Source organism: Bison bison, unplaced genomic scaffold, assembly GCF_000754665.1.
Source record: "Bison bison bison isolate TAMUID 2011002044 unplaced genomic scaffold, Bison_UMD1.0 scf7180017864041, whole genome shotgun sequence".
NCBI classification, from domain to species: Eukaryota; Metazoa; Chordata; class Mammalia; order Artiodactyla; family Bovidae; genus Bison; species Bison bison.
The window spans coordinates 3,604,615-3,618,732 of NW_011494613.1; the positions used below are offsets into that span (position 1 = coordinate 3,604,615).

At 39.7% G+C, this 14,118-nt stretch overlaps 1 protein-coding gene across 1 annotated transcript in view; it reads left to right on the forward strand.

The window, feature by feature from the left end:
• Positions 1-14,118, forward strand: part of LOC104985275 — a 72,623-nt gene that overhangs the window by 21,327 nt on the left and 37,178 nt on the right. Inside the window, exon 4 of the mRNA XM_010835353.1 lies at positions 4,848-4,989. Coding sequence (XP_010833655.1) covers positions 4,848-4,989 — 142 coding nt within the window. The remainder of the gene's footprint in view (positions 1-4,847; positions 4,990-14,118) is intronic.

Here is a 14,118-nt window from a genome sequence, read left to right on the forward strand (position 1 = left end):
ATTGCTTGTAGACTTTGGATCGCAGCCATTCTGACTGGTGTGAAATGGTACCTCATAGTGGTTTTGATTTGCATTTCTCTGATAATGAGTGATGTTGAGCATCTTTTCATGTGTTTGTTAGCCATCTAAACTTAAAAGCTTCTGCACAACAAAGGAAACTATAAGCAAGGTGAAAAGACAGCCTTCAGAATGGGAGAAAATAATAGCAAATGAAGCAACTGACAAACAACTAATCTCAAAAATATACAAGCAACTCCTACAGCTCAATTCCAGAAAAATAAATGACCCAATCAAAAAATGGGCCAAAGAACTAAATAGACATTTCTCCAGAATATTCTTATCATCAGACTGTTGGGAAAGACTGCAGTGCATCAGTGCTTCGCAGACTTTATCGTGCGTCAGAATTAACTATAGGGCTGGTTAAAACACAGAAGGCTGGGCTTCTCCACAGACCTTTTGATGGGACTCAAGAATTTTAAGTTCTAACAAGTTCCTATGTGGTGCTAATGATGCTGATTAGGGAATACACCTTGAGGATCAGTGTAGTACATCATGCCAACCCATTATTCTCACTTTCTCAGGACACGGTCTGGACTGGCTTTGGCTGTGGGATTTTTCAAGCACAGTGTTAAACAATGTGTATTCAGTATCTACTGTATTCCTGGGAGACAGGAAATGAATAAGAATCAGTCTTCCCCCACCCCAACTAGCGTGTAATCTGCTGTGAAAAACGCACAGAACAAAATGCAGCAGATTCTATAATGAAATTGCAGATCAAATGCACCGGGAAACTAGGGAGGCAAAGACGAGTTTTTGCTGGGCAGAGGGACGTTCGTAAAGGCCCCATGGAGTAGTGGAGACCTAAGTCTTATTGTCAGTGTTTCCAGAGCCGCATTGTATTGTAGTTATTGTAGTTCAGTTTCCCTGTCTCTCCTGCAACACCTGGAGAAATCTAGAGCATCTTTTGCGCAGCGAAAGATGGGGCTGGGTACTGGGGAGGGAAGTAGAATTGGTGAAGTAGGTGATGCCCAGGTGTGGAGGACCCTAACGGCCAGGCCAGGAGCTTGTGTGTGTGTGTGTAGTCATTAAAGTATTTGGAAGAGGGTAACTGACAGTAACTTTGGTACCAGTCTGTAGCATGGATTAGAGGAGGGAAAGTTTGGAAGTGAGGGACAGCAAAGATGTTATCACAGGACTCAGTTGAGAGAAGAATGCAATAGGGTGGAGAGACACTGGAGGGAGAAGAGTCAGGACTAGTGATTACTGAGGGAGAGGTTGGAGATGAAGAGATTTTCAGTCTGAACCACTGAGATATTGGTGATCTCCAAAGGGGGGAATCTCTCGAAAAGACGGGTTCTTTTCTCTGGAAATTCAGAAGGAAGCAGGGAAAATTTGGACAAAAATTTCAAAGCAGATGATTCATTTTTGTCAGGCAGGAATAGTTGCTAACCTTGGGTACCCTTTCCACTAAGATCCGCAGTTCATATCTACCAGAACTAGCTATGCAGTCTAAAATGTCCGATGACCTCTTTCACTTTGCTTCCAACCAACCAGAATTTCTTTTTTTTCTTTTTCTTTTGAGGCACATTTGGGATATGAAAAGACAGTAATATATAAATGATCCTGACCACTTTGTTATTGGCTTCAGTTCAGTTCAGTCGCTCAGTTGTGCCCTACTGTTTGTGATCACATGCACTGCAGCACGCCAGGCCTCCCTGTCCATCACCAACTCCCGGAGTTTACTCACACTCATGTCCATTCAGTCAGTGATGCCATCCAACCATCTCATCCTCTTCTTCTCCTGCCTTCAATCTTTCCCAGCATCAGGGTCTTTTCAAATGAGTCAGTTCTTTGCATCAGGAGGCCAAAGTATTTGAGTTTCAACTTTAGCATCTGTCCTTCCAATGAATACTCAGGACTGATTTCCTTTAGGATGGACTGGTTGGACCTCCTTGCTGTCCAAGGGACTCTCAAGAGTCTTCTCCAAACCACAGTTCAAAAGCATCAATTCTTCTGTGCTCAGCTTTCTTTATAGTCCAACTCTCACATCCGTACATTGACTACTGGAAAAACCATAGCTTTGACTAGTTGGACCTTTGTTGGCAAACTAATAATCTCTGCTTTTTAATATGCTGTCTTGGTTGGTCATAACTTTTCTTCCAAAGAGCAAGCATCTTTTAATTTCATGGCTGCATTCACCATCTGGAGTGATTTTGGAGCCCCCCAAAATAAAGTCTGTCACTGTTTCCGCTGTTTCCCCATCTATTTCCCATGAAGTGATGGGAACAGATGCCATGATCTTAGTTTTCTGAATGTTGAGCTTTAAGCCAACTTTTTCACTCTCCTCTTTCACTTTTATCAAGGGGCTCTTTAGTTCCTCTTCACTTTCTGCCATAAGGGTGGTGTCATCTGCATATCTGAGGTTATTGACATTTCTCCCGCAATCTTGATTCCAGCTTGTGCTTCATCCAGCCCAGGATTTCTCATGGTATACTCTGCATATAAGTTAAATAAGCAGGGTGACAATATACAGCCTTGATGTACTGGTTTCCCGGTTTGGAACCAGTCTGTTGTTCCATGTCCAGTTCTAACTGCGTACGGATTTCTTAAGAGGCAGGTCAGGTAGTCTGGTATTCCCATCTCTTTAAGAATTTTCCAGAAGAGTTGTGGTCCACACAGTCAAAAGCTTTGGCTTAGGGCCAGATAAAGATATAGCAGTGCCTCAAGGTAGCTTCGTAAGTCACCCCTCTCCTCCCTAATCTTCATGTATGTACTCTCTTGGCTCGTTATTCTAGACAATGCAATATCCCGCTCTTTTGTTTTTGCTGGATATATCAGTGAGGATCCAGTTGCAGAAAACAGAAACATTTTTAACTATTTTAAGCATAAAGGAATCTGGTAATGGGAATACGATGCTTGTAAAATCAATGGAAAGATTGGAAGAATGGGCTCTATGCAGGCTGGACTTTCCAGAGATAACTCATATAGCACATTTAACTGGCTTCCATGCCTGCTGCTCCTTCTGGCAGAGTCAGGAAGGTGGGAAAGCTGGAGGCCAACCTTGGCAACATACCACTTTAGCTGAGACTCAGAGGTCGTGTGGCCTCTCCTGCCACAGCTTTTGACTCTGGAGATATGCCATGTCTGTTGAAACATTCACTGGCAAAAAAGCCTACCCACAAAAGATGTAACGGGAAGGCTGCTACAGAACTCAGTGTTGCCACGACTGCTTGCAGCGGGAACATGATAGCCTTCTAGATTGCATGTGGGTGCATCTGGTTAGTAGATCTTAAGACACATCTCAGACACTGGCTGCAGGAGAGTCGTCACCTCTCCATCCTCAGCAGTTTGGGAAAGCATATTGGATTGGATGTCAAATGACAGTGTGCTGGGAGTTGAGCTTTACCTTCTCTTTGAATTCAGATATTTAACTGGGTGAGGTAGGAAGCTTTTTTTCCCCATGAACCTATTTTGGCAAAGCCCTGTCTTCTCCAGCCTAGCTTTGGGTGGGCCTGATTTTTAAGAGCTGGTTTGACATGATAGACTCTGAGGATTTCAGCATATTGTTATGTGCAGGCAGTTTGAGATGTGTGTGCTTTGTTTTCACATTTGGTGGCTCTAAAGCGATTGTCTGTTCAGGTAATGGTATACCAAAACGTTCGAGGGAACATAGGCTCCACTTTCAAGTGAAACTGAAATATGGCTATAGTCAGTGTAGTTCCACTTTATACATTTTGTACAGTGTTATAATACAAAAATGTTATTTCAAGCCATCTGTAAGTCAGTCATTAATGACACATTTTGCCTTCAGATTTTGATTTACCTCATCTCTTGGTTTAATTCAGGCTTTTGTTGATAAATTTTAAACCTCCTATGTATATTCTTCTTATGTATATATAGTTAGTTGTTGTTAAGTTGCTAAGTTGTGCCTGACACTTTTGCGACCCCATGGACTGTAGTCTACCAGCCTCCTCTGTCCATAGGATTCTCCAGGCAAGATTACTGGAGGGGATTGCCATTTATTTCTCCAGGGGATCTTCCCAACCCAAGGATCGAGCCCACATTTCCTGCATTGGCAGGCAGATTCTTTACCTTTTGAGCTACAGGGAAGACATTCTGAGCCACTCAGGAAGCCCTATATAGAGTTGGTAGCCCAGAAGTAAAGACCTACTGCCATAACTGTTTTTTGTTCATCCTGGCGAGATATGAATCAAGAAAGAAAAACCTTAATGTAAGCAGGCAGTTCTGCTTAGGGTGATGGCTTGCCTTGGGCTAAGAAATGAAACCATTTCCCATGAGCTTGGAGTGGGGAGCAGGTTAGGAATCAGAAGGTAGGAAACTTTTTACCTCTGTTGTAATGAGACTTTCATAGAGTAATTTATTATTACTATATTGTAAAACAAAACCACCCAAAGGTTACTACTAAAATACATTCAGAAGCAAACATAAATTATTTCTGAGCTATTCCCCATTTTGAATTATCTGCCTTCGGCACGGTATCTATTTAGCATAGATGCATGCACGCTCGTGCACTCAGTTGTGTCCGACTGATTGTGACCTCATGGACTGCAGCCTGCCAGGCTCCTCTGTCCATGGAATTCTCCAGGCAAAAATACTGGAGTGGGTAGCCATTCTCTTCTCCAGGGGATCTTCCTGACCCAGGAATCGAACCTGCATCTCTTGTGTCTTCTGCATTGGCAGGTGGATTCTTTACCAGCTGAGCCACCAGTGAAGTCTCATTTAGTGTAGATATCAAATGTCAGTGTGTTTATTTCATAGAGATATAAAATGAGAGTAAATACCTGTTGCTTTATCAATGACTTAAAAAAATTTTTTTCACACTGTAGAATACTGCACGGAGCTCCTGTTATGGATGTCAGTCAAGAATATGTTGCTGTCGTTCCAACAAGAGCAGGGATACTGCCTGAACTGATACCAGGAACTGGCCCGAATGCTCACAAACCACAGTTACAACTCTTGGGAGAGGAAGTAAGAGCTTCCTTTAATGTTAGTTTTCTCTATCTCATAGGCTCTCAAACTTTTTGGTTTCAGGACCTTTTTTATGTTCTTAAAAATTATTGAGGACTTCAATAATTATTTATGTGGCTTGTATCTGTTGAGATTTGCAATGTTGGAAGTTAAAACTGGGAAAATGCTAAAGTGTTTATTTTCTAAATGAAAAATAACACTACTAAAATAATATATGTTAACATGCTATATTTTTTATGAAAAATAATTATATTTTTTAAAACAAAGAAGTAGTGTAAAACTGGAGTTGTACTTTTTGCAAATCTCTAATGCTTGGCTTAATGGATGACAGCTGGATTCTTATGCTTGCTTCTGCATTCAATTTTGTGATAAGTTGTTTTGACTGAACTGTATGAGGAAAATTCTGGCTTCATGCAGATATGTGGTTGAAAAAGGAGAGATTATTTTAATAGCCTTTAAACATAATTATGGATATTCTTGTTTGATAATATGCTTCCTAGGTGGCACAGTTGGTAAAGAACCTGCCTGCCAATGCAGGAGACATAAGAGACCTGGGTTTGAGTTCTAGGTTGGGAAGATCCTTATGGAGAAGCCTGGTAGGCTGCAGTCCATGGGGTCGCAAAGAGTCGGACATGACTGAGAGACTTCACTTTCACTTTCTGGAGGAGGAAATGGCAGCCCATTCCAGTATTCTTGCCTGGAGAATCCGATGGACAGAGGAGCCTGGTAGACTACAGTCCATGGGGTTGCAAAGAGTCGGACATGACTGAAGCAACTTAATACACATACAAGAGGTGGTTTCTTGAAACTTAGTTGTGAGACTTCCACTGCTGTGAATGATGCAGTGGAAGTTCTTTTTCCTATTCTTCCTGCGAAGTACAAGTAAAAACCTGGGTGTTACAAACAGGACAGATCTGAAAGGTGCAGAGACTGAGACTCTAACTAGGAACTTCGGGATCCAAGAAATGACACGGTGGCAAGTTAGTTCCTTGAGTTTCCTTTTCTGCCTCGTATATCCTTTGATAAATCCTTTTTATAATTTCAAGTTAAAAAAAAACCTGGTAACCTGGAAAGAAAATTAGGTAAAGACACAAAGAAGTCCAAACAAAGCCTACTCTTTTTAGCCAAAGAACCAGGAAAGGGGCAGCCTAGCACGACACAATTTTTAAACAATAGCTACCCTAGCCAAACATCACAGAAAAAATGGTGGCCCTGGTCCTTCCCTCACTTCTACCAGCAAAGGCCTTGTAGGAAAACTAGACTTTTACAAAGTATGTAATGTGTGTGCTCAGTTGTATCTGACTCTTTGGGACCCCAGGGACTGTAGCCTGCCAGTCTCCTCTGTCCTTGGGATTCTCCAGGCAAGAATACTGGAGTGGGTTGCCATTCCCTTCTCCAGGGAATCTTCGCAACCCAGAGATTGAACCAGCGTCTGTTGGATCTCCTGCATTGGCAGACAGATTCTTTACCACTGTGCCACAGAATACGAGAAGGCACTGTCACACCTCTGACAGGGTGGTGTTGAAGAAGGCCGTGTGGGGCTGGGACTTTCGTTTTGGTAGAATGGTCATGAGGTTTCCCTTCTATGGTGTCAGTTGATACCGCATGGGGATCCTGGACTTGCATCCCCACCTAGTAGTAATGAGCCACTTCTCTCTCTCCCCACGGCGATGGTATCAGAGGAGGCCCAGCAGAGTGTCAGCTGGAACAGAAGGTTTAAATAAGATCCAGAATCTCATAGCAAAGTATCCGAATTTCAATAGAAAATTGCTAATCCATCCCAAGAACTAGGAAAGTCTCAAACTGAATATAAGAAGGTAACCAATAGATGCTATCATTTAGATGATAGAAATGTTAGAATTGTCTGACAATGATTTTAAAGCCATCATTCTAAAAATGCTTCAGTGATAATCATGAACACACTTGAAAAAATTTTTTAAAAATAAGAAGATTTAGAAAGGAAATAGAAGGTCTTAGTAAAAAACATTGAAGATACTTAGTAAAGAAACTGAAGACATTTTAGAATTCAAAAAATATAATAACCAAAGTAAAATGCTTGGCAGATGGGCTCAAAAGTAGAATGGAGGAGATAGGAAGTGAAGTTGAAGATAAAATAGTAGAATTTATCCAGTCTGAGCAACCAAGAGAAATAGACTAAAGGAAAAAAAAAATTAACAGATCCTCAGGAGTCTGTTAATTGTGGGACTAAAGTAAAAGATCTAACATTTGTGTTATCACAGTCCTGGAAGGAGAAGAAAAAGAAGAGGGGTGACTGAAAATGTTTAGGAAGAAATAATGACTGGAAACTTCCCCATTTTAGTGAGACTTAAACCTGCATATTAGGAAGCTGAGCAAACTCCAAGCAGGAAAAGTCTAAAGAAATATGAACCAAGTCACTTAATAGTCAAACTTCTGAAAACTAATGACAAAGAAAAGAATCTTGAAAGCAGCAAGAGAGAAACCATATGCTACCTACAGGAGAAAAACAGTTGGAGTGATAATGGATTTCTCATCAGAAACCATGGAGGCCAGAAGTAAGTGGCAGAACATTTTTCAAATGCTGAAAGGAAAGAACGGTATGCCCTGAGTCCTGTATATCCAGAGAAGATATCCTTCAAGAATGAAGGGGAATCCAGACATTTCCAGATGACAGGAAAGTAAGAGAATTCGTCACCCAACAGACTTACCCTGAAAGAAAGCCTGCAGGATGTTCTTAAATGATGAAAGATGAAATCTTGGAATATCTAGAAGGAACAAAAACAAGTAAAGCAAAAATGTGAGTAAATGCAATAAAGAATTTTCCTCCTCGTTTTGAGTTTTCTAAATGATGTCTGTCGGTTGAAGCAAAAATTACCATACCATTAAATGTATAGAGAGGAAATGTTTAAGACAACTGCATTATAAATGAAGAAAGGAGACATAAAAGAAGTAGGTTTACACACCCTTGAACTGGTAAAGTGCAGACATCAGTAGACTTTGATAAGTTATGTTTATATAATGTAACACCTAGAGCAAGACTAAAAATCTATGAGGCGTATTCATAAACACCACAGATAAATAAAAGTGGAATTCTAAAATACGTCCATGTAAAAGGAAAGCAGGGAAAAGAAAACAGAGAAACAAGAGGAACCAGAGAGAACAAGCAGAAAACAAAAATGAAATGACAGATGAAATCCCTAACTTAAATATATTATTGGTCTAAACACACCAATTAAGTGACAGGGAATGCAGAGTGGATTAAAAGAAATGACCCAACTATTTACTATCCGCAAGTAACCGACTTCATATATAATGATTTAGAGAGGCTGCAAGTAAAAGAATAAAACAGATAAGTCATACAAACATTAATCAAAGAGAAGTAGGAGTGACTATGTTAATATCAGATAAAGTAGACCTCTCAGCAAAGACAGTTGCAAGAGACAGAGAAGGAGATTACATTATGACAAAAATGTCAACCCGCCAGGAAGACATAGTAGTCTTAAAAAGCGTGTGCACAAAATAGCAGAATTGTAAAACATGTAAAGCAAAAGCTGGTGAACTGAAAGCAGAAATAGGGAATTCACAATTACAATTGGAGACTTCAATGCTCCTCTCTAAATAGTTGGTGGAACCTAGAAAATCAGCAGGGATACAGAAAAATCAATGACTCTCAACTAACAGGATCTAATTGAAATGTACAGAACACTACACCAAATCAGAGCAGAATACTTACTCTTTTTGAGTTCCTGCAGAAGATATACCAAGATAAATCCATAATGAAATCAAACTAGATATCAATAGCATAGATAACAGAAATATCTCCAAACTGTTGGAATCTAAACAATACAGGTATAATTAATTCATGGGTTAAAGAGGGTGTATCAAGGGATTTAAAAAGTACTTTGAAAACCAATTAAACTGAATTAAATTGAAAATATAACGTATCATAATTTGTGGAACAGAGATAATGCCAAGAGGAAAAATTGTAACACTAAATGCTTCCAATTAAAAAGGAGAAGTCTCAAATCAATAATTTAAGCAAGAACCTAGAGAAAGAAGAGCCAAATAAACCAAAAGTGAGAGGTGGAAAAGAATAAGGAAGAACAGAAATCACTGAAGTTGAAAACAATAGAGAAAAATCACTGAGACAAAATAGTTCTTACAAAAAATTGATCTCTACAAAACTGACACGAAACAGAAAAGACACAAATTACCAGTATTAGAAATGAAATAGATATCACTGCAGACCCTGCAGACATCAAAAGACTAGTAAGGCAATACTATAAGCAAATCCAGTTGTTAATATAAGCAATTTATATAAGCAATTCCAGTATTCTTGCCTCAAGAACCCCATGAACAGAATAAACAACTCTACACACATAAATTTGACAACTTAGACAAAATAGAGCAGTTCCTCAAAAAACACAAACTACCACAACTCACTCAATATGAAATATTAATAGATAATTTGAATAGCTCTATAATGTTAAGGAAAGGCATACAAAACTCCCTTCTCAGACCCCTGAAATAGTTTGACAGTTAAAAACTCAAAATAAACATGCAACCATCAATACTATTAAGCATGTTGCAGAATGAATACGTAAACTATAAGGATAAATCTTCAGAGAATTATGCTGGAAAAAACCAATTCCAAAACCTTACATACTGGATGATATTCTTATATAACGTTCAGGAAATGACAAAAGTACAGAAATGCCGAACAGATTCGGGTTTTCCAGGGTTTCAGGATTGGAGTGGGTGGGAATGAGTGGAGTGTGTTTATAAAAGACAACATGAGATCACTTATGGTGATGAAAATGTTCTATATCTTAACTATATCAATGTCAATATTTTGTTTGTGATTCTGTACCACAGTTCTGCAAGATGTTACCTTTGAGGTAAACTGGGTAAAAGATAGTCTCTGTGTTATTTCTTAAAACTGCATGTGAATTTATACTTAGCTTAAAAATTTAATAAAAATTATGGTTGTTGGACCAGTGCTAAAAAATTAAACTTAGTTAAAAAGAACGTGTAATAAATGACCATTTGTACAGCTAAAAATGTTTGTTGCATTTGAAATCTGAAACTATTGGATCTTTAGTATGAACATGGTTATTACATTGGGTTGTAATATACATAGTAACCTTAGGGGCTGTGCAGGTGCTGTTAAACTAATTAACCTAGCTTGCTTTATAGTTGTGTGTGTGTATGTATGTTAGTCACTAAGTCATGTCTGACTCTTTGCGACCCCATGGACTGTAGCCCACCGGGCTCCTCTGTCCATGGAATTCTCCAGATTAGCATATTGAAGTGGGTTGCCATTCCTGTCTCCAGGAGATCTTCCCAACCCAGGGACTGAACCTGGGTCTCCTAAACTATAGGCAGATTATTTACGATCTGAGCTACCAGGGAAACCCTGCTCCATAATTACTAAATTATAGTTAGTAATTCAGTTTGCTCTGCAGTCAAGTTCTAACAGCCACCGATCTGGCTGCTTCTGTTTTCCTGATTTTCTCTTAGAAAGTTCTGAGGATTGTTGGGGAAACTGGTACACCATGATGAGTGTTTCTTTGCTAGTTTAATTTGACATATCTCTCCTGAAAGTGCATAGGTGCTTTTCCTTGAGAACAAAATAGTGCTGTTTAATGATAGATTTTTCTGTCTTCACATTTAGAAGCTTGTATATTACTTTCTTCTAGGGAAATAATTTTATTCTAGATGCTCAAGCTGCTGAAAGTCTATCTACTACAAGGAAAGGTTTACCACATTGTATGTGACATATCATTTGAATATCTGAAATCTTAATTTCTAGGTGATCTTTGGAAGAAGAATTTTCAACTGATTTTGGAAGAGTTTTTTCATCTTTTATCAAGGAATTCCTGACTCTAGGTCTATGCAGTATAAAGGGATGCAGTGTGTCCACCAAAACAGAGGATGAATGAGATGGAAACAATTTTGAATTTCTATGGTACACGAATGAACATAGCATCTGAAAAAATCTACCTTTCTCTAAATAAATACTCTGTTGGTAGAGAAGAAATGTGATCTAGTTGAGAAATAAAAGTGGTGAAGACTCAGTATCAGCTTATAATTGTGAATTTTTATTTACGGTGTTTGGGTCTTTGGATATTACTCTAAAAGTCTGTGTAACAGCCATGCTCCAGGAGATCGTGGCTGTTAAGGTTTCGTGCTGCTGCTGCTGAGTCGCTTCAGACGTGTCTGACTCTGTGCAACCCTATGGACTGCAGCCTAGCAAGCTTCTCTGTCCACAGGGTTCTCTAGGCAAGAGTACTAGAGTGGGTTGCCATATCCTCCTCCAGGGGATCTTCCTAACCCATTGCAGGCAGAGTCTTCACTGCTGAGCCACCAAGGAATTCTGTTAAGATTTCATGCGTGTGTGCGTGCTTAGTCGCTCAGTTATGTCCAGTTCTTTGTGATGCAACGGACTGTAGCTTGCCAGTCTCCTCTGTCCATGGAATTCTCCAGGCAAGAATACTGGAGTGGGTAACCATTCCCTTTTCCAGGGGATTTTCCTGACCCAGGGATTGGACTGTGGTCTCCTGTATTGCAGGTAAATTCTTTACCACCTGAGCTACCAGGGAAGCCACAAATCTTGTTGGGGAAAATGTTTGGTCCAATTAAGTATTGCTCAGAGTTAGTGAAAGTTACAGAAAACATAATTACCAGGAATACCATGGACTCAAACAGCTATAATTAAAAAAACTCACAATTCTTCAAATCTTGTCATGAATGCCTGATTAATTTTTTCACTTCCAACTATTTAAACATTTTTTTCTTTTATTGTTTGTTTTGTTATTATTATTTTATTGATAGTAGACTCTATTTTTTAGAACAGTTTTAGACTTCCAGAAAAATTACAAAGACAGTCTGGAGATTTCCCACTCTGTTCCCCCTATTATATTAATACAATAATGATGGGTAAATAGTGGTCCCCAAAAGATATGTGCTCAGTTGCTCAGTTGTGTCTGACTCTCTGTGACACCATAGACCATAGCCCACCAGGCTTCTCTGTCCATGGAATTCTCCAGGCAAGAATGCTGGAGTGGGTTGCCATTTCCCTCTCCATACCCAAAAGATATATCCAGATCCTAACCCATGAATGTGACCTTACTTGGAAATAGAGTCTTTGCAGATGTAATTAAGAATCTTGGAATGAGATCATCTTGGATTTAGGGTAAGCTCTACATATCTAAATTCAATATGACTGTCCTTATAAGAGGAGAAAACCCTGTGAACACATAGACACACAGGGAAGAACGCCATGAGCTGATAGAAGCAAATTGGAGCAATGCCGCTGGAAGCCAAGGAATGCCAGGGGTGGCTGGCAACCACTAGAAGCCTGGAAGGGGCAAGGCAGAATTCTCTATAGCATTCAGAGGGAGCATGGCCCTCCCAACATTTTGATTTTGGGCTTCTTGTTTCCAGAACTCAGAGAATTAATTTCTGTTGTTTTAAGCCATCCACTGGTAATTTGCTACAATAGCCCTAGAAAACTCCCAGTACATCTGACAGCTGTATGATACATTTGTTCACACCAATGAACCAAATAACCATAAAGTATATTTATACTTTATGATTAATTAAGATCCATGCTTCATTTGGATTTCCTTAGTTTAAGGTAATGTCCTTTTTCTGTTCTAGGATAGAAGTGGATAACCACATTTCATGTAGTTGCCATGTGTCCTTAGGCTTCTCTCAGCTGTGATAGTTTCTGGGACTTCCTTGTTTTGATGACCTTGACAGTTTGGGGGAGTACTGTCAGATATTTTGTAGACTGTTCCCCAAATATCTATTATTTTATTTGGCTGCCTCTGGTCTCAGTGATATCGTACGGACTTAATTGCTCTGTGGCATGTGCGATCTTAGTTCCTCAGCCAGCATCCCCTGCACTGCAAGGTGATTCTTAACCACTGGACCACTAGCAAAGTCTCACATGATGTTCTTTTTGATTTGATTGTGTGTTATGTGATTTTGGGAGGAAGACCACTGAGGTGCCATTTTCATCCTATCATATCCAGAGTACATATTACCAATGTGATGACTTACCATTGTTGATGTTGACCTTAATTGTCCGGCTGAGGCAGTGTCTGCCAGAATGCTTCACTGTGAAGTTTTTCTTTTTTGCTCCCTTTCCATACTGTAGTCTGGAAAGAAGTTGCTATATATAGCCCAATGAAGAAACGAAGAGCCACGCTCCATCTCCTTGAGGGCAGATTATCTATAAAAACTAATTTGAATTCACCTGGACAGGATATCTCTTCTTCCCATTTATTTATTCAATCACTTGCTTATATCAGTAAGACTCATAGATGTTTATACTTTGAGTTGTGGTCAGTCATTTCGGTCATGTCTGACCCTTTGCAACCTTATGGATTGTAGCCCACCAGGCTCCTCTGTTCATGGGATTCACCAGGCAAGAATGCTGGAGTTGGGTTACCATGCCATTCTGCAGGGGATCTTCTCCACTCAAGGACTGAACCGGTATCTCCTAAGTCTCCTCCATTGCAGGCAGATTCTTCACTGCTGACCCACCTGGGAAGCCCTAGTTATACTCTAATACTATTTATTATTATTTTGCTAAGACTGTTGAGCTTTGGTCATTGAGAGCTCCTTCAATTGTCTCCTGTGTCCCTTTGACAGACCCTATCACTGTGGAATTTTTTTTTAACACTTAATTACTGGCAGTGCAGATGTTCCAGGCTCATCTTGCTTATTTCCTGTGCCAGGCCACAGAATCAGCCATTTCTACAGGAAGTCTCAGGTCCCTTAATTGGAGAATGTAATTAGAAACTAAGATCTGGCCTTTGAATGTGCTTGTTGCCCCCAGGTCTCTGTTGCTTCTAGGCCTTCTCAGCTCACACAAATACATGTCTGTATTATAACTCCTTCCTATAAATACACATATTTTAATATACATAATAAATTTAATAAATGCACATAGTGTGATATTTCTATATGTAACCATCTTTGTCTAACTTAAGCTATTCATGAGTTCATACTGATGTCTCCACCTCTAATTCACGACCACATGGATCGTTCTAACCTCGTCCCCTGCTTAATCTTTAAACTCCCAATAGTTAGTGACAAACCTGGTTGCCCCCACACTCCATCCATTTACCTAATTATTCC